Source organism: Mus musculus, chromosome 11, assembly GCF_000001635.26.
Source record: "Mus musculus strain C57BL/6J chromosome 11, GRCm38.p6 C57BL/6J".
Taxonomy (NCBI): Eukaryota; Metazoa; Chordata; class Mammalia; order Rodentia; family Muridae; genus Mus; species Mus musculus.
Genome location: NC_000077.6, coordinates 51,671,549 through 51,698,279, shown reverse-complemented (window position 1 = coordinate 51,698,279; position 26,731 = coordinate 51,671,549). Strand labels below are relative to the sequence as shown.

The 26,731-nt window shown below is 43.1% G+C and overlaps 2 protein-coding genes across 7 annotated transcripts in view; both read left to right on the top strand.

The window, feature by feature from the left end:
• Sec24a (Sec24 related gene family, member A (S. cerevisiae)) overlaps window positions 1-6,017 on the top strand; it is a 64,899-nt gene extending 58,882 nt beyond the window's left edge. For 2 of the 3 annotated variants that reach the window (NM_001290785.1, NM_175255.3), the window contains exons 22-23: window positions 1,528-1,631; window positions 3,039-6,017. In NM_001290785.1, the coding sequence (NP_001277714.1) occupies window positions 1,528-1,631; window positions 3,039-3,153 (219 nt within the window). In that variant the 3' untranslated portion in view covers window positions 3,154-6,017. The remainder of the gene's footprint in view (window positions 1-1,527; window positions 1,632-3,038) is intronic. The other variant, XM_006534485.4, reaches the window with a different exon arrangement.
• A 3,158-nt stretch (window positions 6,018-9,175) lies between these two features.
• On the top strand, window positions 9,176-12,900 carry 0610009B22Rik (RIKEN cDNA 0610009B22 gene). Of its 4 annotated transcripts, none has more exons than XM_006533917.4 (2): window positions 9,176-9,298; window positions 12,188-12,900. In XM_006533917.4, exon 2 carries the CDS (start codon window positions 12,211-12,213, stop codon window positions 12,631-12,633), a length of 423 nt encoding a protein of 140 aa, XP_006533980.1. In that variant the 5' UTR covers window positions 9,176-9,298; window positions 12,188-12,210; the 3' UTR covers window positions 12,634-12,900. The 4 variants fall into 4 exon arrangements, with proteins under 4 accessions (XP_006533980.1, XP_006533981.1, NP_079595.1 ...); XM_006533918.3 differs by lacking the exon at window positions 9,176-9,298 and adding an exon at window positions 9,329-9,590; NM_025319.2 differs by lacking the exon at window positions 9,176-9,298 and adding an exon at window positions 9,646-9,732 and having other exon boundaries at window positions 12,188-12,895.
• The last annotated feature ends 13,831 nt before the right edge of the window (window positions 12,901-26,731 follow it).

The following is a 26,731-nucleotide window of genomic DNA, read 5'->3' as shown; positions in this document are numbered from 1 at the left end:
TAAAATATTGTTGGGCTGGAGAGATGGCTTAGCAGTTAAGAGCACTGACTGCTCTTCCAGAGATCCTGAGTTCAATTCCCAGCAACCACATGGTGGCTCACAACCATCTGTAATGAGATCTGATGCCCTCTTCTGGTATGTTTGAGAACAGCTAGAGTGTATGTGTGTGTATGTATGTATTTGTGTGTGTGTGTGTGTGTGTGTGTGTGTGTGTGTGTGTGTGTGAATAATATTGTCTTTGAAGGGGAAAGCATTGAATTTAGTTAATGACCAAAAAATAAAATTAAAAACTTGTATTGCTGGGCATGACATTAGTATCTGTGTTTGAGTGTCTTTGTCTGTTTCTTTGTCTTTCTCCCAACCCCCTCTTTTAGCAAGGATTATTGAAGCCAAAGCCTTGCACACTCTAGGCAAGCATCATTTGAGTGCTGTGTCTGCATGTATATCTGTGTGCCAGAAGAGGACATCAGATCCCATTACAGATGGTTGTGAACCATCATGTGGTTGCTGGGAATTGAACTCAGGATCTCTGGAAGAGAGCCAGTGCTCTTAACTGATGAGCCATTGTTAAAATTGCCTTATTTTTTCAGTACCTACTGCTAGCTAGTATGTGTCCAGCTTTGGAAAACATATTTATCACTTTATATACCAATCGGGTTCTATGCTGCACTTTTGGCAATAATTAAAGGACTTCATTTTTTTTTTAATTTATTTATTTATTATATGTAAGTACACTGTAGCTGTCTTCAGACACTCCAGAAGAGGGCATCAGATCTTGTTACAGATGGTTGTGAGCCACCATGTGGTTGCTGGGATTTGAACTACGGACCTTTGGAAGAGCAGTCGGGTGCTCTTACCCACTGAGCCATCTCACCAGCCCCTTAAGTATTTATTTTAAAATTTTTATTATATCTATTTCTTCATTGAAGTTTGGGGTGTACATATCAAGGGTCAAGTGAGGTCAGAGGACAACTTTTGGGGATTGATTCTTTCTACTAAGTGGGTCCCAGAGATCAAACTCAAGTCACCAGGCTTTGTACCAAGTGCCTTTACCCACTGAGTCATCTCCAGTCCTCAGGACTCATATATGTAGAAAGACTTCAATGTCAAAGTTATATAGAGGATATAAGCTTTCAGTCCTTGAGCAAAAATACTAGACTAGATGAATAGGCATTTAAGTAGTGAAATCAGAAAGTGTTGTATCTGTAATAACCACCTTGATGAGTTGGCTGATTCTAAATTTCGTTATGAAGTGAAGAGTTGGAAGGTTTTCCTAGGTCAATACAGTGCTGACTAGATCAAGACTGTGCTGACCAGGCCCAAGAGCCTGCCACCCGTTTTGTATTTATGATCTTACTGGAACTTAAGTGTAGCAATGGCAGTGCTGAGTATTTGCAACAGAAACAGAATTACTTTCAAGCCTAATATAAACTCTGGTCCAACAAAATCAACTGATTTTGAGTCATAAATCTAAAGGGTGCAGACTGCAAGGTAGATAATAGAGCTAATTGGAGTTTTATTTAACAGACAGATCTTCCAGAACTTGATACACCAGAATCTGCCAGAATAGCAGCGTTCATCTCATGGCTCAGAGAACAGAGGCCATTTTTCCCAGTACTCTATGTAATCAGGTAAGTCAATGTTCGTTGTTTTGTAGGGTTTGGTTTTTGTTTTTTTGTTTTTCAAGATAAGATTTTTCTGTATAATAGCCCTGGCTGTCCTGGAACTCATTTTATAGAACATGCTGACCTCCAATTTACTGAGATCTCCTTGCCTCTGCCTTCCAAGTGCTAGAATTAAAGGGTAAGTCAGACTTTTAATGTGTCAATGTCTGGTCTTACAAGAACTCACTTTGAATAACAGTATGTATATGACCAAATTTATAAGTAACCTTTTAAAAGAACATAGAAAGGGCTGGCAAAGTAGATTAGTTGGTATAATTTTCTTTTTGAGGCAAGGTTTTTCTGTCTTGGAACTAGCTCTATAGACTAGGCTGGCCTTGAACTCATAGAGATCTGCCTGCTTCTGCCTCCCAAGAGCTGCGATTAAAGGTGTATTGCCCAACAATTGGTAGTGTCTGTGTTGCACATCTTAGGTTCAATCCTCAGCATAATATAAAACAGTGCATGATGACACATGCTTGTGATCCCAGCACTCCAAAGGTGGAGACAGGAGGATCAGTTTAAGTTCATCCTCAGAATTCTGAGTTCAAAGCCACCCTGAGCTACATGAGACACTGTCTCAAAAAAAATAAAAAGAATATGGAAAGATAAAATATACTTCTTTTCAACTGTCATAAACTATACATGATAACCAATTATTAGAATTGATAAAATTTTGATAAGCTTACTCATAAAAATGTCAGTAGTTTCTCCCCTAAATAACAAACATTTACATCAGAGAAACCTCCAGGCATAATTTCTTTGGTTTTTACAGTCATTGTGTGTGTGTGTGTGTGTTCTGCGAGTGTGTGTTTTGCCTACATGTATGTATGTAAACTTGTATGTATGTATACTTGGTGCCCTTGGGAGTCAGAAGAGGGTGCTGAATCCCCTAGGGGCTGGACTTAGAGACAGTTGTGAGCCACTGTTTAGGTGTTGGAAACCAAATGAGTCTAATGGTCTAGGTCCTCTATAAGAGTGGCCAGTCCATGCATCAAAAGATGGCCTAGTCGGCCATCACTGGAAAGAGAGGCCCATTGGACACGCAAACTTTATATGCCCCAGTACAGGGGAACGCCAGGGCCATAAAAGGGGAGTGGGTGGGTAGGGGAGAGGGGGTGGGTGGCTATGGGGGACTTTTGGTATAGCATTGCAAATGTAAATGAGCAAAATACCTAATAAAAAATGGAAAAAAAAAAAAAAAAAGAGTGGCCAGTCCTTTAAACCACTGAGCCATCTTTACAGCCCCTAGACATAGCTGGTTATATGATCAGAATTACCCTAAGTATCACAGTAAATCAGTAGCCTATGAAAAGAATCTGAGGTTTATTCTACTGCATCTAACACACATGATCATTGCTGCCTTTTATCTCTAAGGGAGGAGAGTCTTATGAAAGCAGCCTTCCTTCAGAGCTTGGTAGAAGACAGAACAGAGTCTGCACTGTCATATTATGAATTCCTCCTGCACATACAGCAGCAAGTGAACAAGTGAGGAGTCGCTGGCGGAGTTCCTGAGGATGCAGTACCTTTCTTTCCTCCTTAAGATTGTGAACAAATGTGATGATGATTAAGATGTTTCACTGTGATTTCAACTAACTATAGCAAAGAAAGGACCACAGCCGAGAGTCAGATGTGCAACTCCAAAATACTGTATTTTTCAAATCAAATAGATGTCTACACAATTGGAAACCTTTTTTTTTCCCTTTGCTGCCAACTATGTTTGAGTTGTTATGGATTGAGATGAGACAATATTGCAGAGGCAAAGAACATTTTATAAAATAAAGACTTCTGTGTTCTGCATTTCTATTTCTCATTTTTTTATTTTTATGAGTTTTTGGCTGCTACATTTAAAAACGTCACAAGACTAAGTGTTTTAGGGACGTTTCAAGTCTATCAATAATGATCTTTTTTAAATTGGAAAATCCAAAAGTCAGTAGACTGTAGAAAAGCTGGAATCCATCCCTTTACATATCTGTTTTTGCCCCGCCCGCCCCCCCCCCCACTTCATTTTGTAGGGAAGGAAAAGGATCATGTTAACTGAAATTGGAGTACACTAGCTCTGGTCCTGCTTGGGAAGAATATAAAGTAAATTGTCAAGCTTTAACATCTGTCAGTATTTTCTCTACTTGAACAAAGTCACTTTAATTTGAGGTGAAAACTAATTAGGTGGTTTTCTGCTGTTTTATTCTGCCGTGAATAAAATTTGAGCTGTCTTCATAAATATATCAGGACTGGCAATGATAATAGGAGCTGGTTCTGTTGGTTCGCTGAGTGGGTTTTTGTTTGGTCCATTTCTGCTGTGGTTGATAGAGTTAAAGTATTACAAGCAGTTAAAGGTTCCCTAGATGCAATCTTAGAATGCATCAGCGTATCTCTAGGAAGTTTAAGGATTAAATTGGAAGCCGTTCATGTATTCTGGGATATTAAAACCTTTTAAGGTATGAATGCTGCTGTTTGAGTTGGTGGATACTAAGATTGTACAAATCCATCATTTTAAAATTATAAAAGAAACTTGATTTGTTATCATGCTCTAAAGACTGCTTGTTTTGATTCAGTTAGAGAACTATTACAGTCAAACTATCAGATGGCTTTTGTTTACAAATAGGTAAATTATCCATGTGTATTTAAAGTGCTATGATGTGTCTTTAAGAGTTTGCCTCAGTTTTCACAGGTTCATCATCTTGTATGAACTTCTTTAGTAATATTTGTGTGTAATACTCAGAGATTTTTTTTTTTTTTTGGTTTTTGTTTTCATAGATTAGAAATGTGTTTACAATCTCCGTCTCATGTGATCACCAATATAATAGTAACTTCCAGGTTTACACCCACACGGGCTGACTGTAACTCCTGGGAAGGGAAGCAGCAGGCCCCTGGAGTGTACAGACAGCTATGCTTGCCAGCTGCTTCCGGACAACTGTGCTTTGTGAGAGTAACAGTGTTAGAGTTCCTTTTCTTTTTTAATTCCAAGCCACACATGATGGTGGCACAGGATCCTAACCCCAGTGCTTGGAAGGCTACGGCTACAGCAGGTCGATTGCTAGCCTGGGCTACATAGCAAGTGCCAGACCAGCTAGACTTTGTCTCAAAAAGACAATTGAAAATTTTTGTTTCAGTGTACATATAGTACATTCAATTGAGGTTTTTTTTTTTTTTAAACTGCTTCATTTATTGAGAAGCAGTTTTCAAACTATAACCAATTAAGTGTATATTATTTCCCCTCTTTTTAAGAAACAGCCATTATATACAATGTTCCTTTAAATGAACTAAAGTTTTCTTTTTAATGGGATTTTAAATGTTAGTATTTTTAGGTTCTTTCTTCATAGTAAGGAATCTTCCAGAGGGAAATGTACTCCTAGGGAAACCTTCCTCGTGCCTTCCCTGAGTGAGTCTGACCCTTATTAGCACCTGCTTGGTTAGTATATTTTACAAATTTACTTTTAAATTTTATTTTAGATATTATATTATGTGCAATCCAGAGTAATTTTATAACAGTTATAAAAACATAACTATTAGGGTTCACAACTTTGTTCTCCAGACAAGAGAATGAACCGTTGTGGAATATTGATATGATTATTTTTTTGCTATATTGAATGTTTTTCAGTTTTGACTTTTTTTTTTTTTGCAGTAAGACACTACCCGTCCTACCATCCTGTATTACTTTCTGATGTAAAGCAACTAATATTTACACTATGCCATATTTTTTTTATTGTAGTTGTAAATTATGAAAGATCCTTGAATTTTCTACAGATCTACAACTACTAAAGTAACAGACAAGGGCAATCTTGATATATAAATCTGAGCATGCAGTTCTACCATAAAAAGTACTCTATTTTTCTAATTTCTAGAATTTTTAAAATAATGTTCCTGTAAGTCTGACATACTAATATTCACTTACGCAGTAACACTTATTTTAGCTTGCATATATTTTAATTTAATGTAATATACTGAGTCTAATAGACTGTTTTGCAATAATTAGAATAAAAGATTTACTTCTTCTAATCAGAGATGCATAACAGCTATTATCTAGGGGACCACCAAATGTGATTTCACAGTTTTAACTATTATAAACACAATTGTTACATAGAAATTTTAATTTTGTAAAGTAGTGTATATGATATTGTAACATTAAGTCCTTGTTCTCAAATCAAAAGTATATGTTGACCTCCAGTGTATTGTGCTCAGTCTTGCTCCCCTGAAATGTTGAGACAAGATTGGTCTTCCTTTTTACAGATTGTAATTTTCACTGTTTTATTCCTGTTTTTTTAAAAAAAAGTCATTTGTAACCCATGCAAACAATGTTTGATCTGTGCTAACTTATAAATTTGGCTATTCAATAAAGTTAATCAAAAGAGCTTATGAAAATGTTAGTTATTGAAGATAGTCTAGATTGGTGGCCTTCCTGCCTCTACACGGGTTTGTTTTGGGGATAGCTCTCCTATAGCCTCATCTAGCTGCACACTGACTATGTAGCCAAGGACAGAACTGTGACCTGATCCTCCTGCCTTTACCTCCTAAGTACTAGAATTACAAGAGTGTCCCACTGCACCTTGACTTATACGGTACTGGAAAAGTACATAAGGGGCCTTCACTTGAGCTAGGCAAACACTCTACCCTGTGAAACCATAGCTTCAGCCTTACACTGAATGCTTGATGCTCCACAAGGGTAGCTAGGTTTGGATTCCAGATTGGACAGGATGGCTTTCTGAACGTTGGTGCCTTAAAAGATGACTAACCTATAGGCCCAACTATTGTTTGCCGATTGTCTCCTAGCCTTTGGTGGTTTTTATCCTTAATACTCTACAGTGTTATTTCTCTGGGCTTGTTGTTTACCTTGCTTTTTCTTCAGGTGATACTCTAATTAGAAGATCCTTGTTCTCTAATTCTGGAAGTTCCTAGCCATCTTCTTTCCGAGTAGTTTTTCTGTTTTGGGGAATTTCTTGTTTTGAGAGCTATGGCTGAGGCAAGCAAGCACAGGAATAGATAAGCAACCTGACCTCCACTTGGATTGGGCAGTGCACACCACTTGTCCGGCCTGACAGCATATTCTTTTCTAAACGCTGCTACTGCTTTGCTCTGAAGCTATCTTACTACTTTTGAAAATTGTGTGAGACCTTATTTTTCGATTATTTGGACAAGATGCCGAGAACCTGGAGGTACCCAATCCCAACCATTAGTAACAAGATAGCTCTCTGCAACAATGACTGGTTTACAATTCACTTATGTAGTCCAGGTAGACCTCAAACTCATGCCTCTGCCACCAGAGTGCTGGGATTCCAAGCCTCTGCCACAAAACCCAACAGGTATTTGCTTCTCTTATCAAACCCTTTTACCCTCAGAGTTTCTATTACAACCCTTTTCTCTTCTCTTCTCTTCTCTTCTCTTCTCTTCTCTTCTCTTCTCTTGTTGTTGTTTTAAGACAGGGTCTTGGGCTGGAGAGATGGCTTAGCAGTTAAGAAGAATACTGACTGTTCTTGCAGAGGTCCTGAGTTCAATTCCCAGCAATGGTGGCTCACAACCATCTGTAATGGGATCTGATGCCCTCTTTTGATGTGTCTGAAGACAGCAAAGGTGTACTCACATACATGTGAGTACACCTTTTTTAAAAAAAAGTTTAAAAACAAAAAAAGAAGAAAAACAGGGTCTTACTATGTAGCCTTGGCTAGCCTGGAACTCACTTTGTAGACCAGGCTAGCTTTGAACTCACAGAGACTCACCCGCCTCTCCCTTCTGAGTGCTGGGATTTAAGGTATGAGCCACCATACTTAGCACTGTTTTCTTTCATTCTTGTCTTTGCCTAAACTGGACTTTATTCTTGATTTTATACTTGTATGGCCATATATTTTCTATTTCCAAGATTGATTTTAATAGCCTTATGTTTTTTTTTTTTTTTTTTAAAGATTTATTTATTTATTATATGTAAGTACACTGTAGCTGTCTTCAGACACTCCAGAAGAGGGCGCCAGATCTCATTACGGATGGTTGTGAGCCACCATGTGGTTGCTGGGATTTGAACTCCAGACCTTCGGAAGAGCAGTCGGGTGCTCTTACCCACTGAGCCATCTCACCAGCCCCTAGCCTTATGTTTTTAATTCACGTTTTATATTGCTCAAGATTTTTGTTGATGTTGTTTTGTTTTTTCAAGATGGTTTCTCTCTGTAGCCCTGGCTATTCTGGAACTTACTCTGTAGGTCAGGTGGCCTTGAACTCAAAATCCAACTGTGTCTGCCTCGAGTGCTGGGATTAAAGGCATGTACCACCACCACCCAGCTCAATGTGTTTTTAATGCATATAATCCACTTATTTCTGAGCATCTCAAACACACTTATTTTTAGAACGTTCTGTAAGATCCTCAAGCTAGGCATAAGTTTAAAGCCAGTCAAGGCTACTCAGGAGACTGTCTCAAAAAGCAAAGCAAAGAGTGATAAGGTTGACACACGACTTTAACTTCTGGCCTCTACACATGTATACAAAGCCAAAAAGTGTTCTAACACATAAATATGCACACACTGACTTAGTTTCCTTAATTGGAAGTCAGGAAAGCAGTCAGCCTCAGTAATGGAAATTTGTGAGCTGCTACACAAAACAAACATGTTCATATTTCTACGGCTCAAATGATAACTGGAGACTTCTTGTAGCAGACACTTTTATTCCCTTCCTCCCTAACTCCCATTCCTATCAAGATGACCAGAGGTTTAGGACAATGACTTTTTTGTGCCTTCAATTTTGAAGGGAGATGAAATGGATGGATAAACATGCTGCTTATGTAGAAGTGGGCAGGTACCTGACCAAAGCAAAGGAGATGTAAGAAATCAGTTTTGTTATTTATCTATCAAAGGTAGGTAGGTAGTCTGCCATTGGCCAATATTCCAAAAATTTTCTTCACTACCGCCAATAAAAGAAAGCTGCTTCACTCAAACAAACAAACAAACAAACAAACATCTTCTCCACCTAGTAAAGTTTTGTTTATAAACCTCATGCATCCTTTCTCCCTCCTGAATTCCCTGCTGCCTGGAATACAGACCTTTAACTCCATTCCTCTAAGCTTATTCTTTCAGAACTAGCCAAGCATGAAGGTCGGACCCCAGCCACTGGGGAAAAGACACCATGATTTTGATCCTGAAACACCTTTTTTACAAATAGAACGTGCCTTGTAGAGCTACTTCGCTTTGTTTATGTTTCTAGCAAACACAAAACGAAAACAGAAATGCCAAACTTTATCTTTAGTCACTCTGTGGCCCCAGAGAGAAGTCAATGATTTTTAGCCAAAGTAGCTTCGAAATGTCTGTTTAAGGGAAGAAGGAATTCAGGACGCCAACGCTAGATAAGTCTCACTATAATAAACACATAAGGAAAACCTGTGAACAATGCAGACATACACTTGAAAGAGCAGAGTCCTTGATGATTAACAGCACCTAACACCAGTGATTTGCGCCCTAAACCACCCTCCCATTACGCATTTCCGCCCACGCATACGGCCAGCACCGTCTGGACACAAGCGCCCGGTGCTGCAACCTCCATTTTGCTTTCTGGCATTCTTGTAGTTAAAAGCTCCGCCTCACTTGGCAGTCTGGTCCACATCTCCCGCCAGGCTTCCGGTCTCTACACCTCCAGGCGAACGTCAGTGACAACATAAGCAAGTACGCGTGCGGTGAAGGCAAGGATTGCTCTAAGAGCCAGAGGAGGCCCGCGGGGACCCCGACGTCCCATGAGGCCTTGACCCAAGATGGCGGACAAAACCCTTAGCGCAGCCTTGCTCAGAGACGCATGTGCGCATGCCCGGTCGACTGAGCTGCCCTGATCCAAGATGGCGGCCGGACCGGGGCTGGGGACGGGCTTAGCGCGTTACTGAGCATGCTCAGTCTTCCGTCACTTGCGTCAGGTCGGCAGCCGGCGCAGGCCGCTCAGTCCTTCCCGGAGAGGCGGGAACATGTACGCATGCGCAGTGAGCAGTCTCGGCTAGTCGGTGGGCGGAGCTACCCCGCGGGGTGGACGTTGAGTGTGTGTGATGGCCGGCTGACCTGCTTTCCTCTTTGAGCTTGTCTGCCCCTGAACTAGAGGGAAGTCGGCTTAGGTGAGGTATTTATAGTTGTCAAAATCCCGCACTCGCCTGTGATCCCAGCGCTCAGGAGCCCGGAGGGATTGCCTCAAGTGCTGTAGGACAGCAAGACCCTGCCCAAAGCAAAAAGTCGGGAGCTAGAGACTGGGAAAGTGGGGGCCGTCCAGGGAGGCTGGGCACATACAGTTCAGTCACTTTCGTGGGTGCGTACTTTGAGTTTTCCTTGGGATTTGTGGCTCAGGGGCAGAGCCCTTGCCTAGCACCTGGAGGTTTGGGATTTGGTCCCCAGCACCAGAAATAAACAGTTAAAGAGGGGCAGTGTAAGATAATCGCAGCACTGGAAAGGGGGAGCTAGGGTAAGGAATTCAAGCCATTTTCTGATACTTGTAGGCCAGTCTGGGCTTCATAAGACCTTTTATTTTATTTTTTAAAAAAGGTTAATAACAAAATAAAATAGCAAAATGTACGGGTTTATTTAATGGACTCTGTCATCGTGTTGTAAATGAATCTGTGGGTAAATAGATGTATCGCCATCTTTAATAGCCCCAAAGCAAGGATGACAGTCCATCCTAGTATCTTTAGTTATCCTTTGGCAGGTTCATCCATGTGTTTTAATGTGGTTTTCAGCCCTTGTCACCCTCTCATCCCACACCCACTGAACCCCCTTTCCCTTCTATTTTCATATCTATACATTTTTTAAAATTATTATTATTGTGGATGTATGTGACACATCATGGGAGTGCCTGCTTGCTATATGGTACATGTGTAAGAGAGGACAACTTTGTGAAGTTGATCATCTCCTCCTCCTCCTCCTGTCTTCTTTCTTCTTGTGACAGAGTCTCTTTCTGTAGCCCTGACTGTCCTGGAACTTGCTTTGCAGAACAAGCTAGCTTTGAACTCACAGATCCTCTAGCCTCTGCCTACTGAGTTCTGGACTGAGCATGCGTGTGTACCCACTGAGTTTAACTTGGGTATTTATGGGTAGGGGTTTATTTATGGAGCATACACAATTTAATGGTGGATACACCAATGAGGAAAAACGAGTCCCCTGAACCAGCAGCCATTATTTACTTGTTTTCAAGAATAGGTGAGATTCTTTAATTCTTCGGAAATTTTTAGTGGAAACTTAGGTCCTCTGAAAGAGCAACCAATGATCTTAACCACCAAGACCTCCACTGAAAGCCTTGATTAAATTCCTAAAGCTATAGTTTTTATTTTATGACGTGTCTCTTAAACGATAGTCCCTTATCCTGGGTTTTTTGGTTTTTGGTTTTTGTTTTTTTTTTTTTTTTTTTTATCACTCTGGAACTAGCTGCTGGTCTATAGAAACCCATTTGTTTCTCTATTGATCTTGTTTCCTGTTGCCTTGCTAAGTCTGCCCTTACATGGTTCCATAGGACATTTTATGTATAAGATTATATCATCTTCAAATAGTTTGGACTTCATAGTCCAAATGCTTTTTATTTCTTTGTTTTGGTTTAGCTTTTGAAACAGTTTTTCTGTGTATCCCTGGCTGTCCTGGAACTAGATCTGTAGACCAGACTGGCCTTGAACGCACAGGAACTTGCCTGCCTCTGCCTCCCTGGTGCTGGGGCTGTCCCCACCCCCCAATGTAGTGATTTTTTTTTTTTAATTCTTCCCATTAACTTTGTTTCCCTGCCTGCTATCTCCAGTAAAGTACTCAATAGAAGTGGTAGAAGGGAGGTATACTTTCTGCATTCCTAAACTTTAGCCAAAGGATGGAGTTGTGATCTTTCCTTGTTTCTGGTTTTAAGAAAAAAGCTTTTAGTTTGTAGGATGTTGTTGTTTTGTTTTTAAAGACAGCATCTCAGACTTTAGCCCAGGCTGGCTGAAACTCACTATGTAGCCCAGGTGGTGGCCGCAAATCCCTGAGAGTCTTCCTGCCCCAGTCTCTCCCAGTGCTGGGATCGGGTGTAAGCTACCACTGCCCTGGTAGTCTTTGACAGTAACTGTAAAAAGTATTTTGGATTTGTTGATGGTGATGTCCTTTTTTTTTTTTTTTTTTCAGTTTAAGAAATTCCCTCTCAAACCCTGTGTGTGTGTGTGTGTGGAGGGGGGATTCCCTCTTTTTGTATTATTTTTTTTCAATCAATGGAAAGATGGTAGGTTTTTGCCAGGTTCATTTTCTGAACCTATCGAAATTATCCAGATGCTAAGCAGCTTTCCCTTTATTTCATAAATAGGACCAAAAAAAAAACCCAAAGATGTGGGAAATATGAATGCAAATTTAGTGTATGGTAGCTCTATCATTTTAAATCAGTGGGGAGGGGTAAAATGTTAATAAATATAGCTAGGTGTGGTGGCTAATGCCTGTAATACCAGCAGTTATGAGACTAAGGTAGAAAGGATTGGGTTTCAAGGCTAACCTGGGCTACAGAGTGAGACCCTGTCTCAAAAATAAGAATTTCATGAACTGACTTGGGGTTCATTTGCTGGTGTCTGACTCTAGGAGCCACATATAGACAGAAGACAATGTCTGGGAGCTTCTACTTCGTAATTGTTGGCCACCATGATAATCCGGTTTTTGAAATGGAATTTTTGCCAGCTGGGAAAGCAGAATCTAAAGATGAACACCGTCATCTGAACCAGTTCATAGCTCATGCTGCTCTGGACCTCGTCGACGAAAACATGTGGCTCTCCAACAACATGTACTTAAAAACTGTGGACAAATTCAATGAGTGGTTCGTCTCGGCGTTCGTCACGGCTGGGCACATGCGGCTCATCATGCTGCATGACGTGAGGCACGAGGATGGCATCAAGAACTTCTTCACTGACGTCTACGACTTATACATCAAATTTGCCATGAATCCCTTTTATGAACCCAATTCTCCTATTCGATCGAGTGCATTCGAAAGAAAAGTTCAGTTTCTTGGGAAGAAACATCTTTTAAACTAAATGCAGAAAAACTTCAGAATCACAGTGGGGTGTGCTCAGCAGTGGATGTATTGTAAATTACTTGATAAAGTAGCCTAGCAAACTCTTTATGTCTCAGCTTACCTGTATATCATGAAATTTCTCTTCTATTTAAAAATCTCATCTTTTCATGTTATCACTACTAGTAGTTACCTGTGAACAATTATCACTAATTTAATATTTTATTTCAAAATCAATAAGCCTATAACTTTTTGATTAAGAGAATTAAAAAATCTTAGATTCCTTTTATGTGTATGAATGCTTTTCCTGCATACATGTTCTTACCATCTTCATGACTAAGGGATCAGAGAGGGCATGGGATCCCCAGGAATTGGGCCTACTGATGGTTAGGAAGTCCCCGTGTGGGTGTTGCCAATCAAACCTGCAAGAACAACTGTCAAACCAGTAAAGCCCCCTCTCCAGCCCCTTCCTGAGATGAAGTTATAATGTAAAGGTTCAGAAACTAATGCTGGGGTGGCTCTGTGGTTAAGAGCATGTTCTGTTCTTCCAGAGCACCCACATCAGGCAGGTTACAACCATCTGCTCTGCACTAGGTGCGTTGCGATGCAGACACACACCAGTATACATAGTTAAAGGTAAGCCCAGCACTCAGGCACACAATGAGTTCCAGGACATTCAGAGGTATGTAGAAAGACCCTGTCCTGCCTCCCCCCTCCACCCCGACGCCCCCATCCCCAGAAAGCAAGCTAGGTTTGAGAGTACATGACTTTAATCCCAACACTTCAGATGCAGAGGCAGGTGGATTTCTGTTCATTCAAGACCAGCGTGGCTACATAGTTCCAGACCAGTCAGGGCTATATAATGAGATCCTGTCTCAAAAAACCATAAGGGCTGGAGAGATTGCTCAGTGGTTAAGAGCACTGACTGCTCTTCCAGAGGTCCTGAATTCAATTCCCAGCAACCACATGGTGGCTCACAACCATCTAATGAATCTGGTACCCTCTTCTGCTGTGTCTGAAGAGAACGACAGTGTACTCATATACATAAACAAATCTTTTTTAAAAGATTAAAAGAAAACACCAGAATACAGACAGACAGACAGACAGACAGGTAGATAGGTAGATAGATAGAGCTGAAGAGATGGCTCAGTGGTTAGGAGCACTTGTTGCTTTATAAGAGGACCTGGTTTTGAGTCCCAACACCTGCATGATGGTTCATAACCATCTATAACTTCAGTTCCAGATCCGAGATCCTTTTCTGGACTCCTGGGCCACCAGACATATACATACATGCCAACAGATGCTCATGCATGTAAACATTGAGCATAATTTACTGGGCTTCGGCACATACCTTTAACAGCACTTATTTGGAAGGCAGAGGTAGGTAGATCTCTACAAGGTGAGTCCAGCCTGGTCTACAGAGCAAGCACTGGGACTCCCAAGGCTACACAAAAAAACCCTGTCTTGAGAAAATTTTAAAGGAAAAGAAATTTTTTGAAAAAGACTGGAGCCAGCATGATGGCACATGCCTTTAATCCCAGCACTCCGGAGGCAGAGCCAGGCAGATCTGTGAGGTCAAAGCCAGCCTGGTCTACAGAGTTCCACAATAGCCAGAGCAACAAAGAGAAACTGTCTGCAAAAAACAAAGTCTTGTACTTTGGTACAAGACTCAGCTCAGTGGTCGAATACTTGCCTACTATTCGTGCATGAGACCCCAGCTTCTGTCCCCTAATACTGCAAAAAAAGTTTTTTTCTAATGAAAAGCATCCTTTTTTACAGTATATACTGTTTTGGTGGTATAGTGTATTCTTTCTTGTGACAAGTGAAAACTATTGAACATTTTTTTGTTTTGTTTTGTTTTTCGAGACAGGGTTTCTCTGTATAGCCCTGGCTGTCCTGGAACTCACTTTGTAGACCAGGCTGGCCTCGAACTCAGAAATCCGCCTGCCTCTGCTTCTCTCCCAGAGGACCCACATTTTTCCTAGCACCTACAAGGAGGCTGGGATTAAAGGCGTGTGTCACCATGCCCGGCTTCTTGCTTTGTGTGTTTTGTTTTTTTTAAAGATTTATTTATTTATTTATTATATGTAAGTATACTGTAGCTGTCTTCAGACCCTCCAGAAGAGGGAGTCAGATCTCATTACGGATGGTTGTGAGCCACCATGTGGTTGCTGGGATTTGAACTTCGGACCTTCGGAAGAGCAGTCAGGTGCTCTTACCCACTGAGCCATCTCACCAGCCCTCTTGCTTTGTTTTTAAGAGAGTTTCTTATAGAATAGTTTTTTCATGATAGGTATCCAGCTTCTCACCCACTATTGAACATGTTTAAGAGGAAACCAGAGAAAGGATAAATACTTGACAATATGATTTGACAAACTAGGTCTAGAGCAGGCAGGGCAGTGCCTGGTAGTTCCAGCTTCTTGAGAGACAGGGTAGCAGAGATGTTTGAATTTAAGACTAGCCTGAAAAAAAAAAAAAAAAAAAAAAAAAAGACTAGCCTGGGCAACACAGTGAGACCTCAGCATCATTCAAAACATTTTAACTTCATTTCCTTTTCCATTATGGTCATTACTTTTTATGCATGTGGTGTTTTGTCTGCATGTATATCTATGTACCATGTGTATGCCTGGTCCCCACTGAGGCCAAAAGAGCATCAGATCCATGGGACTGGATCAAACAATTGTGAGCCTCCTTGTAGGTGCTAGGAAAAATGTGGGTCCTCTGGGAGAGAAGCTAGTGCTCTTAATTCTTAGCCATCTTCTAGCCCATGGATCCGTTCATGAATAACAGAGTATAAAATAAATTGCATAAAAATATCATCACACCTGGGTGGTGGTGATGCACGCCTTTGATTCCAGCACTCAGGAGGCAGAGACAGGTAGATCTCTGAGTTGACGGTCAGCCTAGTCTACAGAGAGTTCCAGGATAGCCAGGGCTACACAGAGAAACAGAGCTATGACAACCAAATGTTAACACATGTATATCCCCTTCCCAGAAACAAAGCTAAGATTTGGTGATGGAGAGCCTTCAAGCAAGAAAGAGACTGAGTAGATTCCATAGCCACTCTGCCTCCCTAGTCAAAAGGCCTGGACCACTCGGTCTGCATAAGTACACCACAAAAATTTATCAAGAAATAAAACACAAAGCACTCAGGAGGCAGAGGCAGGCAGATTTCTGAGTTCGAGGCCAGCCTGGTCTACAAAGTGAGTTCCAGGACAGCCAGGGCTATACAGAGAAACCCTGTCTCAAAAAACAAAAAAAAAAAAACAAAACAAAAAAACAAAAAGAAAGAAAGAAAGAAAGAAAGAAAGAAAGAAAGAAAGAAAGAAAGAAAGAAAGAAAGAAAGAAAGAAAACACAAAAAGCAGGCAGACCTGAGCACCCACTGTGGCCCTTCCTGACCCACGAGTCACCTGACCAGTCACTGAACTGACCTCTGCTCTTCAGGCACACTGTGGGGATCATATACCTGCCTTGCTAGATGACCACAGCAGTTACATGAGGTGTCCAGTTAACCTAACCGTCAGGGTGCCAGGTCCCCACACAGGCGCTCGCGGTCAGGTCGAGGCAGCTCCTTCCCATCTCTGACTGCATGCTCATCACATCCGAGACCTGTCTTGTTGTTACTTGCATGCAATGCAGTCAGGACTCTCGCTGGCTGAGACTCCTGTGGAACATGAAAGGGCAGGATTCTAGTGCTAACGATGTCTGCCTGGGCTCTGTGAACACAAATATTGCCTTCTAGAGAACTATGCATTATGGGACTCAAGGATACAACACAAAATACAGTCAAAAGCAAGAGGCAGAGGATGTGGACATCCCAGCTTTGCTGCTACAGAAACTGTACTTTGCAATCAACTTGCTGCTAAGTGTTTTCCTGCAGGGGGCGCTGTCCACTCATTGACCCACAACTGACTTGCTGGGAGCTGGGAAGTCTTCACAGCCAAATGCTGACAAGTTCTTTGCTGTGTCTACTTATTAAATTGTTGGCTTGGCCATAAGCAGTCTCAGACGGATTAAGCAAACAACACTGTTCTTTAAAATTATGAAAGTGCATGTCTCCTGCTGCACACCTATAATCACTCGAGAAATTTACCACCGCAGCACGTCTACCGCAAGGCTGAGAAGCTAAGCTGCTCTGGCTGTCCAGGTTCCCGCCAGCTTCAGAAAAGGTCCTGCTGGGTCCTGGGTCTTTCCTCTGCGGTAGAGAGCTTGCCTCAAAGGCGTAAAGGCCTGGGTTAGATTTCCCAGCACCAAAACGAAAGCAAAAGAAGTAATGGATTCGAATTTCTATTAACAACCTCCCCTTATCAGTGGGGACTGTGTTCTAACTCCTGCCCGCTGCCCCCTAGGAGATTCCTTTATTGTTTTCTCACTAATTTTGTGGGAGTATGTGTGTGTGCGTGCATGTTCATGTATGTGCAGAAGCTGGAGTGCTCCTTGGGCATCACCCACCTTTTGTTTTTGTTTTGTTTTTGTTTGTTTGTTTTGTTTTTCAAGACAGGGTTTCTCTGTGTAGCCCTGGCTGTCCTGGAACTCACTCTGTAGACCAGGCTGGCCTTGAACTCAGAAATCTGCCTGCCTCTGCCTCCCTCTGGGATTAAAGGCGTGCGCCACCACGCCCGGCATCACCCACCTTTTTTTAAATTATGCTGTGTTATACTGCCTACGAGTAAACACTTGGTAGAGTTGGCTCTCTTCTTCCACTATGTGAGTTCCTGGGATTAAACTCAGGTAGTCAGACTAGCAGCAGCCACTTTTACTCAACAAACCATCATGCTTTTGTCTTATAAAGGGTTCTTGTTTTATAACCCTGTTTCAACATCTCGGATTGGGGGGTTTCAGTCATGAACATACTTGGCTCCCCCAGCAGGTTCCTGAAACCACGGATAGTGCTTAATAGTACTAAGCGCCACATAGACTTGTTTCTCTCCTGTTCAGCTAGGATACTTCTAAGTTATAAACTAGACACACTAGTTAGGTTAACAGCAGGGCTAGGGAGTGCAGTGCAGTTGGTAGAGAGCCTGCCTAGCATTCATCCAAGTCGATCCAACAGACTAGGTGTGGTGGCACTAGTCTGTGTGTAATCCTAGCACTTGGGAAACAGAAGGATGGAGGGTCAAAATGGCCATCCTCAGCTACACAGAGAATGTAAGGACAGCCTGGTATACAGGAGACCCTATCTCAAAGTGGGGAGTATAAAGAAAGAAGAGAATGGGAGTGGAGTGTGGGGTGCTAATGGTAACTGATTAAAATAATAATAAGCAAAGATAACAATATGGCTTCTGTGCAGCTTTGAAGAAGAATCTCCAAAACAAGGTTGCTATGAGTTCTAACGGAAAGGTCTCTCGTTCCTGGCTGGAGTGGAGACTCAAGGCCTGGGCTCTACCCTGGCCCTGGGGTCAGAAGTGTAACAGACCTTCCCTATAGGAAAGAAGTGGATCAGATGGCCTCTAGGAATCCATGCTCCTGTGATTCTTGGAGTTAAGCCTGTGCAAGGGAGAGAGGAGCAGACACAGAGCCTGGAGGCAGGTGGCCCCTGGAGGCAGCTGCAGTGAAAGAACTGTCAAGACGCGGAAAGGAAGCGAGAGGGAGGCCCTGAACTCACCTCAGGCGGTTTTACATTTTTCTGTATTTCTGTGTTGATTTCTCTATTGAATTGGGCCTCTTGCAGGTTAGACAAGCACTTAGCCACCCAGAATGTTTTGTTTGTTTTCTGGGTGATCTTGGAACTTAACATTCTCCTACCTCATCCGGTCCTGGGATGACAGATATGTGCCCCACACCTGCCTGATGTGGTGTTGATCTTTCTTTCCTTGTTTGCTTTCTTCCCTTTGATTTCCTTCACTATTATTTGCAAGAGTAGTTTAAAAGACATTTTTTGGAGGTTTTGATTTATCTGTCTGAGGGTTCTGCCTGAATGCATGTCTGTGGACCACCTGTGTGCAGTGCCCTCAGAGAAACCGAGGATTCCCAGAAGCTGGAGCTGCAGGTGGCTGTGAGCTGCCATGTGGATGCTTGAATTTGAATCTGGGTCTTCGTGTCACAGTGAGTGTGAGGAGGTCAGAAGAGAGCTTGCAGGAACCGGTGCTATCACATGGGTTCTGGGCTTGAAGGTATGTTGTCAGACCTGGAGGCAAACACTTTACCCCAGGGAGACATCTCAGCAGCCCAATTTTTTTTTTTTTTTTTTTTTTTTTTGGTTTTTCGAGACAGAGTTTCTCTGTATAGTCTTGGCATCTTGGCTGTCCTGGAACTCACTTTGTAGACCAGGATGGCCTCGAACTTGGAAATCTGCCTGCCTCTGCCTCCCAAGTGCTGGGATTAAAGGCGTGCACCACCACGCCCGGCTCAGCAGCCCAATTTTAACAGATTTTAACAGTACCCAGTACCACTGGGGAGATGGGTGCACCATTTCTGTCTCATTGCATCCCCAGACCTTCTCCTACCCGGCTTCCAGGAGATGAACATTTTTGTTTTCCCATAACTTCCCAACTTCATGTTCCTTGTCACAACAGACCCAATGCCACAGAGCCACACAACCACAGACCAAAGTCTATGAAACCATGAGCCCAAGAAAACCTTTCCTCCTCATACCTTGATTCTCTCAGGTATTCTGTCATAGCAACAGAAAACTGACTTAACTCATAGAGAGAACAGAAAGACAAGGAGACCAGACCCAGGGGACATTCAGAGGAGCCATGCAGTGCTCCCTGAACTAGGAGAGAATGAGAAAGGTACATAAGGAGAGAAAGTGATGGTGAGGCGCCATGGCCTGAGGTCTAGAATGTCTACCTGGGGACTCTGAGTCCAACCAGGTCAAAACATATCCCCTCCCAGACAAAGACAGGAGATGTCTGTGGGCTCAAGGTTAGTTTCATCTTCATAGTGAGTTCCAGAACAGCCAAAGCTAGAGAGAGAGAGACTCTGTCTCAAGAAACAAAACCAAACAAACGAAAAACCCAGTCTGCCCCATCGGTAGCTTTTTTTGTTTTGTTTTGTTTGTTTGTTTGTTTGTTTGTTTCGAGACAGGGTTTCTCTGTGTAGCCCTGGCTGTCCTGGAACTCACTTTATAGACCAGGCTGGCATCAAACTCAGAAATCCACCTGCCTCTGCCTCCCATAGGTAGCTTTAAAGTGGTCAGATTAGAGCTGTGTACTGGGTTAATGAGGGCTGGTGGCAAGTGAGAAAAGCTGCTCAGGATTGACCAACCTGGGAGCGGCCAGACACTTGGAAATGTGTTGCAGTAGTTCAAATGGACCAGAGACAAGAATGGGGCAAAAGGAGGAGACATGGGGCCTGGGTAAAGTTGTCAGGTATCTTGGTTACCTTTCTATTGCTGTGGTGAGACAACATGACCAAGGCATCTTAGGAAACAAAGCGTTAATTGGGCTTACGGTTCCAGAAGGTTAGAGTCTACAGTGGCAGAGCAAAGGCATGGTGACAGGTGGCTGAAGCAACAGCTGAGAGCTCACATCTCCATCCACTAGCAGGAGGCAGAGAAAGGCACAATGGGAATGGCATGAATCTTTTGAAATGTCTAAACTTGTCCCCAACTGCCTCCAACAGGGCCACACTTTCTAATCCTCCCCACACAGCAGAAAGAGTAGTTAATCACATGAGTTTATGGTGGTGGCGGGGGGAGGGGGACATTCTTGTTCAAATTACCACACCCTGCAAAATGCAGAACTGCCGTGTGTGTGTGTGTGTGTGTGTGTGTATGTGTGTGTGTGTGTGTGTGTGTGTGTGTGTGTGTTTATATTTGTGGTTTGCATAGGAAATATTCCCCCACAGTTTTGGGAGACTTGAGGAAGTAGGGCCAAGCTGGAAGAAGTGGAAGAGAGACAGCTTTACGTCTTTATGGCCCAACTCTACCTAATCTGCAATCTCACTACTTCCTAGCCTAGCTACCTGATAGGTACCACGGGTGTCACTGCCCTAAACACAGGCTTTCCCTGCAGTGGACTGTACTCTCTCAAACCATGAGCCCCAACACTTACTTTCTCTGAGCTGTTTCTGTTTAGATATCATGTCACAGCAATAAGAAACGTAATAATAGGCTGGGCGGTGGTGGCGCACGCCTTTAATCCCAGCAATAGGCAGAGGCAGGTGGATTTCTGAGTTTGAGGCCAGCCTGGTCTACAAAGTGAGTTCCAGGACAGCCAGGGCTATACAGAGAAACCCTGTCTCAAAAAACAAAAAAAAAAAAAAAAAAAAAACAAAAACAAAAACCAAAAACAAAAACCAAAAAACCAAAAAACCAACCTTCAACCAGGCTGATTTAAAAAATAATGGACTGCTGGGCAGTGATGGTGCACACCTTTAATCCCAACACTTGAAAGTCAGAGGCAGGCGGATCTCTGTGAGTTTGAGGTCAGCCTAGTCTACAGAACCAGTTCCAGGACAGCCAGGGCTACACAGAGAAACCATGTCTGTAGATAGATAGATAGATAGATAGATAGATAGATAGATAGATAGATAGATAGATAGATAAGAAAAAACGTGCCAGAATATGGAGATGGAGAGATTGCTGAGTGGTTCTAGGAGTGATTGCTGCTCATGTATGAGACCAAGGTTCAGATTCCAGTACTTACATATGAAGCTGGGGATAATCCCATACATGCCTAAAACCCCAGCACTTAGCAGGGAGAGAGGAGGATCCTTGGTTCTCACTGGCTGCCAGCCTAGCTAAAACCAGATGAGCTCCCCATTGCTGGAGAGACCCTAACTCAAAAGAGTAAGGCTGGAAGAGGTAGAGGATACTTGACACTCTTCTCTGGCCCTCACACATGCACAGGACGGCTTCCACACACACACCATACACAGCATACACATACACCATGCACACGTGAGTCTGAGCACACACATGCACATAGAGTAATGACTTGACAGAGGACATTTCAAGATAACATTCAGGCTGTAGTATGGTTACTTCTCCCTGTGTTTAGTGAAATTTATAGTGAGAAATCAGAGAGGAGAAGAAAGATGTGAAAATGTAATTTGATGAGGAAATGTTAAAGCACATGTTAAAGCTGTAGACAGAGGAGACAAGAGCTGTGGTTATTAAAGAAATTAGCACAATTAAGGAGAAGCCTCCAATTTGTATTGGGCCTATAGTTGAGAAGGTGCCTTGAGGGCAGGACCCCACCCACAGACAGCTCCAGAATATAACAGTGAAGAGTCATTTGAAAAGTGCTTTAACAAAGAGAGCCTCCAGGGCATTTTGCCAAGCACGGCCACTTTGAGAAATGTTTCCCTGAGTTGAGTTAGGAGAGTACTCTGAGGTCTAAGCAACCAGGCTACACCTGAGCTGACAGCAGAACACAGTGTTATCTATATGGTTATTGTTGTTCTGCAGAAATGCATAATGCAAAACAGTAAGGAAGTACACTGGTGGTGGTAGTGCCCGAATTTATTCGCTCAATACTGGGGAAGCAGAGGCAAGTGGATCTCTGTGAGTTTAAGTCTAGCCCAAATATACATATATATATACATCATATACATCTACATCTACATCTACATATACATATACATATGTGCATATATATATTTAAAGTTATATATGTGTGTTATATATGTATATGTGTGTGTGTGTGTGTGTGTGTGTGTGTGTGTGTGTGTTCCAGAGATGAATTAAGGGATCCTAAAGACTTATGAAGAGAATTCAGAAAGCTACTGAGACCAGGCAATCGGCATCAGGACCTGGTTTCTCTCCGTGGAGTTTCTGAGTGCACTGTACATAGAGTGAAGGTATGGCTTAAGCTGTCATGGAGACCCCAGGGAGCAGAAGATGCCAGCTACAGCTACAGAGGTGAACTGCAGGTATCACATGGAGATGGACCAAGAGAGAGTCCAAGTGTGCCACAGACAACAGGACTACGGACAGACGGGGCTTGGGCTACTTGAGTTCAGTTCCCAGCACCCACATCTGACAGCTCAGAACCACCTGTCACTCCTGGCTCCAGAGGATCTGGGTCCTCTTCCAGTCTCAGCAGGTACCTGCACTCATGTACCCACACACAGAAAAATAATTAAAAATAAAGTGAAAAGTTTAAAACAATAATAAAAAAGAAAAATGTACAAATGTACAGAGTGTTGCTGTCCTGTTTGGTTTTTTTTTTTTTTTTTGGTTTTTCGAAACAGGGTTTCTCTCTATAGCCCTGGCTGTCCTAGAACTTACTTTGTAGACCAGGCTGGCCTCGAACTCAGAAATCTGCCTGCCTCTGACTCCCGAGTGCTAGGATTAAAGGCGTGTGCCACCATGCCTGGCTTGTCCTATTCTTTTTATCTTTGAGACATGGTCTCATATAGCCCAGGCTGGCTCTTAACTCCTGATTCTTCTGCCTTCCCCTCCCAAGTGCCAAGATTATAGGTATATACTACTACACCCAGGTGGCATTTTGTTATTGTTTGTATATGTGTGTATGTATGTATGTATGTATGTATGTATGGATGGATGGATGGATTCCTTTGAGACTGGGCTTCTCTGTGTAACAGCCCTGGCTGTCCTGTGAATGAAAACAAGAAGTAAAAAAGGAAAGGCCATGACTGCCCCTAGGTATGGAAGAGGAGAAGGTTTACTGTAGATAAAAGGGAGAGCAGAACCAGAGACAGAGACATCTGGGGGAGGCCAGAGTGGATGTGACCCTGAGTCATGTGAAGAGAGAAGGGAGGGGAAGGGGGGGGGGACCAAGTCCAGCATCCAAGAGGGTGAAAGGTTAAAAAAAAAAAAAAAGAGATGGGGGCAGGTAACCAAAATGGCTGGATTATTCAGGAAGAGCCTCTAGGGGCAAGGCAGTCCAGTTCCTGGGCTGGAGAATTCAGGGCAGAGTGTGGGGTATGCCAGCCATACCTGTAACAGGGACTGAGGGATGCTGGGAGAACCTGGAGGCCAGGTCTGCTTTAATATGTGAAATATGCACCTTAGCCCCTTGTCTGTCCGGGGTCTGAAACCAAATAGTGTCCACCAGGACTGGAGTTACAGGTGGCTGTCAGCTGCCATTTGAGTGCTGGGAACTGAAGCCTCTGAAAGAGCAGTCAGTGCTGTCATCCAATGAGGTGTCTCTCCAACCCCTGTCCCAGGGGATCCCATGTCCTCTTCCGGCCTCTTTGAACACTGCACATGTGTGGTATCTGGACATTCATGTAGGCAGAACACCCATACACATAAAATAAAAAATAAAATTCAAAAATAAATCCTATGGTATTCATTTGTATTACTTGATGGCAAGGATTGTTGTTGTCTTGTTCTCATAGATTAGAAATGTGTTTACAATCTCCGTCTCACGCCATCACTAATGTAATAGTAACTTCCAGGTTTACACCCACACGGGCTGACTGTAACTCCTGGGAAGGGAAGCAGCAGCCCCTGGAGTGTACAGACAGCTACGCTTGCCAGCTGCTTCCGGACAACTGTGCTTTGTGAGAGTAACAGTGTTAGAGTTCCTTTTCTTTTTTAATTCCAAGCCACACATGATGGTGGCACAGGACCCTAACCCCAGTGCTTGGAAGGCTACGGCAGGTCGATTGCTAGCCTGGGCTACAAACCAAAAAACTCTACCAAAGAGAAGACTTGAGGGAAGGCAATGAGGGAAGGGACGAGGGAAGGTTGAGGAGGCTATAGCACGAGTGGTATGGAGGCAGAGGATTTGCTCGGTGTGCAGGAAGCTCTGGTTCAATTCCCAGCACTACAGGAATCTGGACATGGAGACACAACTTTACAATTTCAGGAAAGGCCTGGGAGCCAGAAGGAGAATCAGATGTTTCAAGTTATTCTCAGCAACATATCAAATTTGAGCAAATTTGAGGCCAGCCAGAGTGGCAGGGGTGGGGGGTACAGGAGGAATGAGGCGGGAGGAGGAACGGGGAGGGGGTGAGGAAGGGGGAGGAGGTAGTGAGAGAGATGGGTGGGGAAGGAGAGATTCCAAAGATATGATGCAGGTTCCTGAAGCTACAGGTGCCCTGGAGGCTTTTGCCAACTGGAAAGAAATAACGTGATGAAGAAGCCAAGCTCACTTCTGGTGGTTTTGCTTGGCTGGAGACAAAACTGGGATAAACTACCCCACAGCCCACACCCCCACCGCCTGGCCTGGAGCAGACCCAAAGCCTACAGTGCAGGAGTGTAAGGGAACTGAATAACAGCCGTCTCCTTCCCTGGTGCCAGTGGAGGCCTTGAGTCATCCAGGTGCCCTGGCGCGCAGCAGGCCCTGAGTATAAATTAAAATGATCAGTTAAGCCCTCAGGAGCCCGGAGGAAGCAACACAACATTTTCTTTAGAGTCAGGCCTAGTGGAGAAGACTTACCATGTGCGGAGGCAGCGGAGTGGAAAACTCAAGGCTTGCCTGAGTTATGGGCTACCGCATAAGTTCAAGGCCAGCCTGGGTAAGAGCCTGTCTCAAAAGGAAAAGTTCTAAAAGAGAACTAGACATGTGTGGTGGCTCAGAACTGTAATTCCAGTATCCAGGAGTCAGGAGCAGAAAAACGGCTGCAGGTCTGAAACTAGCCTGCCTCCATAGCAAGTTCCAGGGCAAACAGGGCTACATAGCAGTACCTTAGCTTAAAAACAAAGATGGCTCAGTGGTTAAAAGCACTGACTGCTCTTCTAGAGGTCCTGAGCTCAAATCCCAGCACCCATATGGTGGTTTACAACCATACATAATGGGATCTGATTCTCTCTTGGTGTGGGTGAAGACAGAACACACATATAAAACAAAACAAACAAACAAAAACGAACAAAAGAACCTACAAAACAAAAACTGGGAGCTGAGAGGACAGCTTAGCTGGAACAATGCTTTTTAATTAATTTAACTAATAAATAACTAATTTGTGTGTAAAACAAATAAAAACAGAAGTGGCAGCCGGGCATAGCCACTCTTCCCTGGGAGGGCCTCCCACTCTGGAAAGTTCCTTCTCAAGTTTGTTTCATAAATGTGCATTTGCGGGGGCTGGTGAGATGGCTCAGCAGGTAAGAGCACTCGACTGTTCTTCCAAAGGTCCTGAGTACAAATCCCAGCAACCACATGGTGGCTCACAACCACCCATAATGAGATCTGACTCCCTCTTCTGGTGCATCTGAAGATAGCTACAGTGTACTTACATATATAAATAAATCTTTTTTTTAAAAAATGTGCATTTGCTCTGCTAAAAGGGGAAAGGAAAAAGAATCCAGGCATGGCAGGGAGGGGCTAAGCTGATAAAAACAATTGGTGAGCTCCAGAGTTACTGAGAGACTCTGTCTCAAAAAAACAAGGTGAAGGCCAACTGAGGAAGCCACCAATGTTCACCTCTGGCTGCTTCATTGGCATATGCACCTGTCACACACACACATATTCACACATACACATATATACACACATACTCACACACATACATACACACATATACGTGTACACGCACATACTCAGACACATATACACATACACATTCACATACTCACACATACAAACACACATATACACGTGTACGCACATACTCACACACATGTACACATACACATGCACACATACTCACACATACACATGTACACATATACACACATATACACATACACATGCACACACACATACATACACATACACACATACACTTAATTTTTACAAAAGACATAGCAGAGAGATGGCTCAATGGTTTAGAGCACTTTTCCTCTTACAGAGGGCCCAGGTTTGGTCCCCAGCACCCATACTCTGGTTCACAGTGGTCTGTAACTCCAGTTCCAGGAGAGCTGACACCCTCTTCTGGCCTCTGAGGCACCAGGTATGCCCTGGTACCGAAACATGCAGATAAACCATACACATAAAATAAATCTAATTTTTTTAGAAGAGAGAGCTGAGGACACAACTTAGAGGCACAGCCTGCCTAGCATGCAGAAGGTCCTGGGTTCAGATACCAGTATAAAAGGGGGGGGGAATAATTATACCCCATTTCAAATTATATCTACAGATAATTTTGCACAACACTTACGGTGGTTTAAATAGGACTAGTCCTTATAAACTCATGGCCCATAGGGAGTGGCATTACTAGGATGCTTGGCCTGGTTGGAGTGGGTGTGGCCTTGTTGGAGGAAGCTTGCCAATGTGGAGGCGGGCTTTGAGGCTACATATGCTCAACTTACACTCAGTGAGG

What these genes read in the sequence shown, in the direction of transcription:
- 0610009B22Rik (XM_006533917.4), top strand. Translation starts at nt 12,211, where the DNA reads ATGTCTGGGAGCTTCTACTTCGTAATTGTTGGCCACCATGATAATCCG.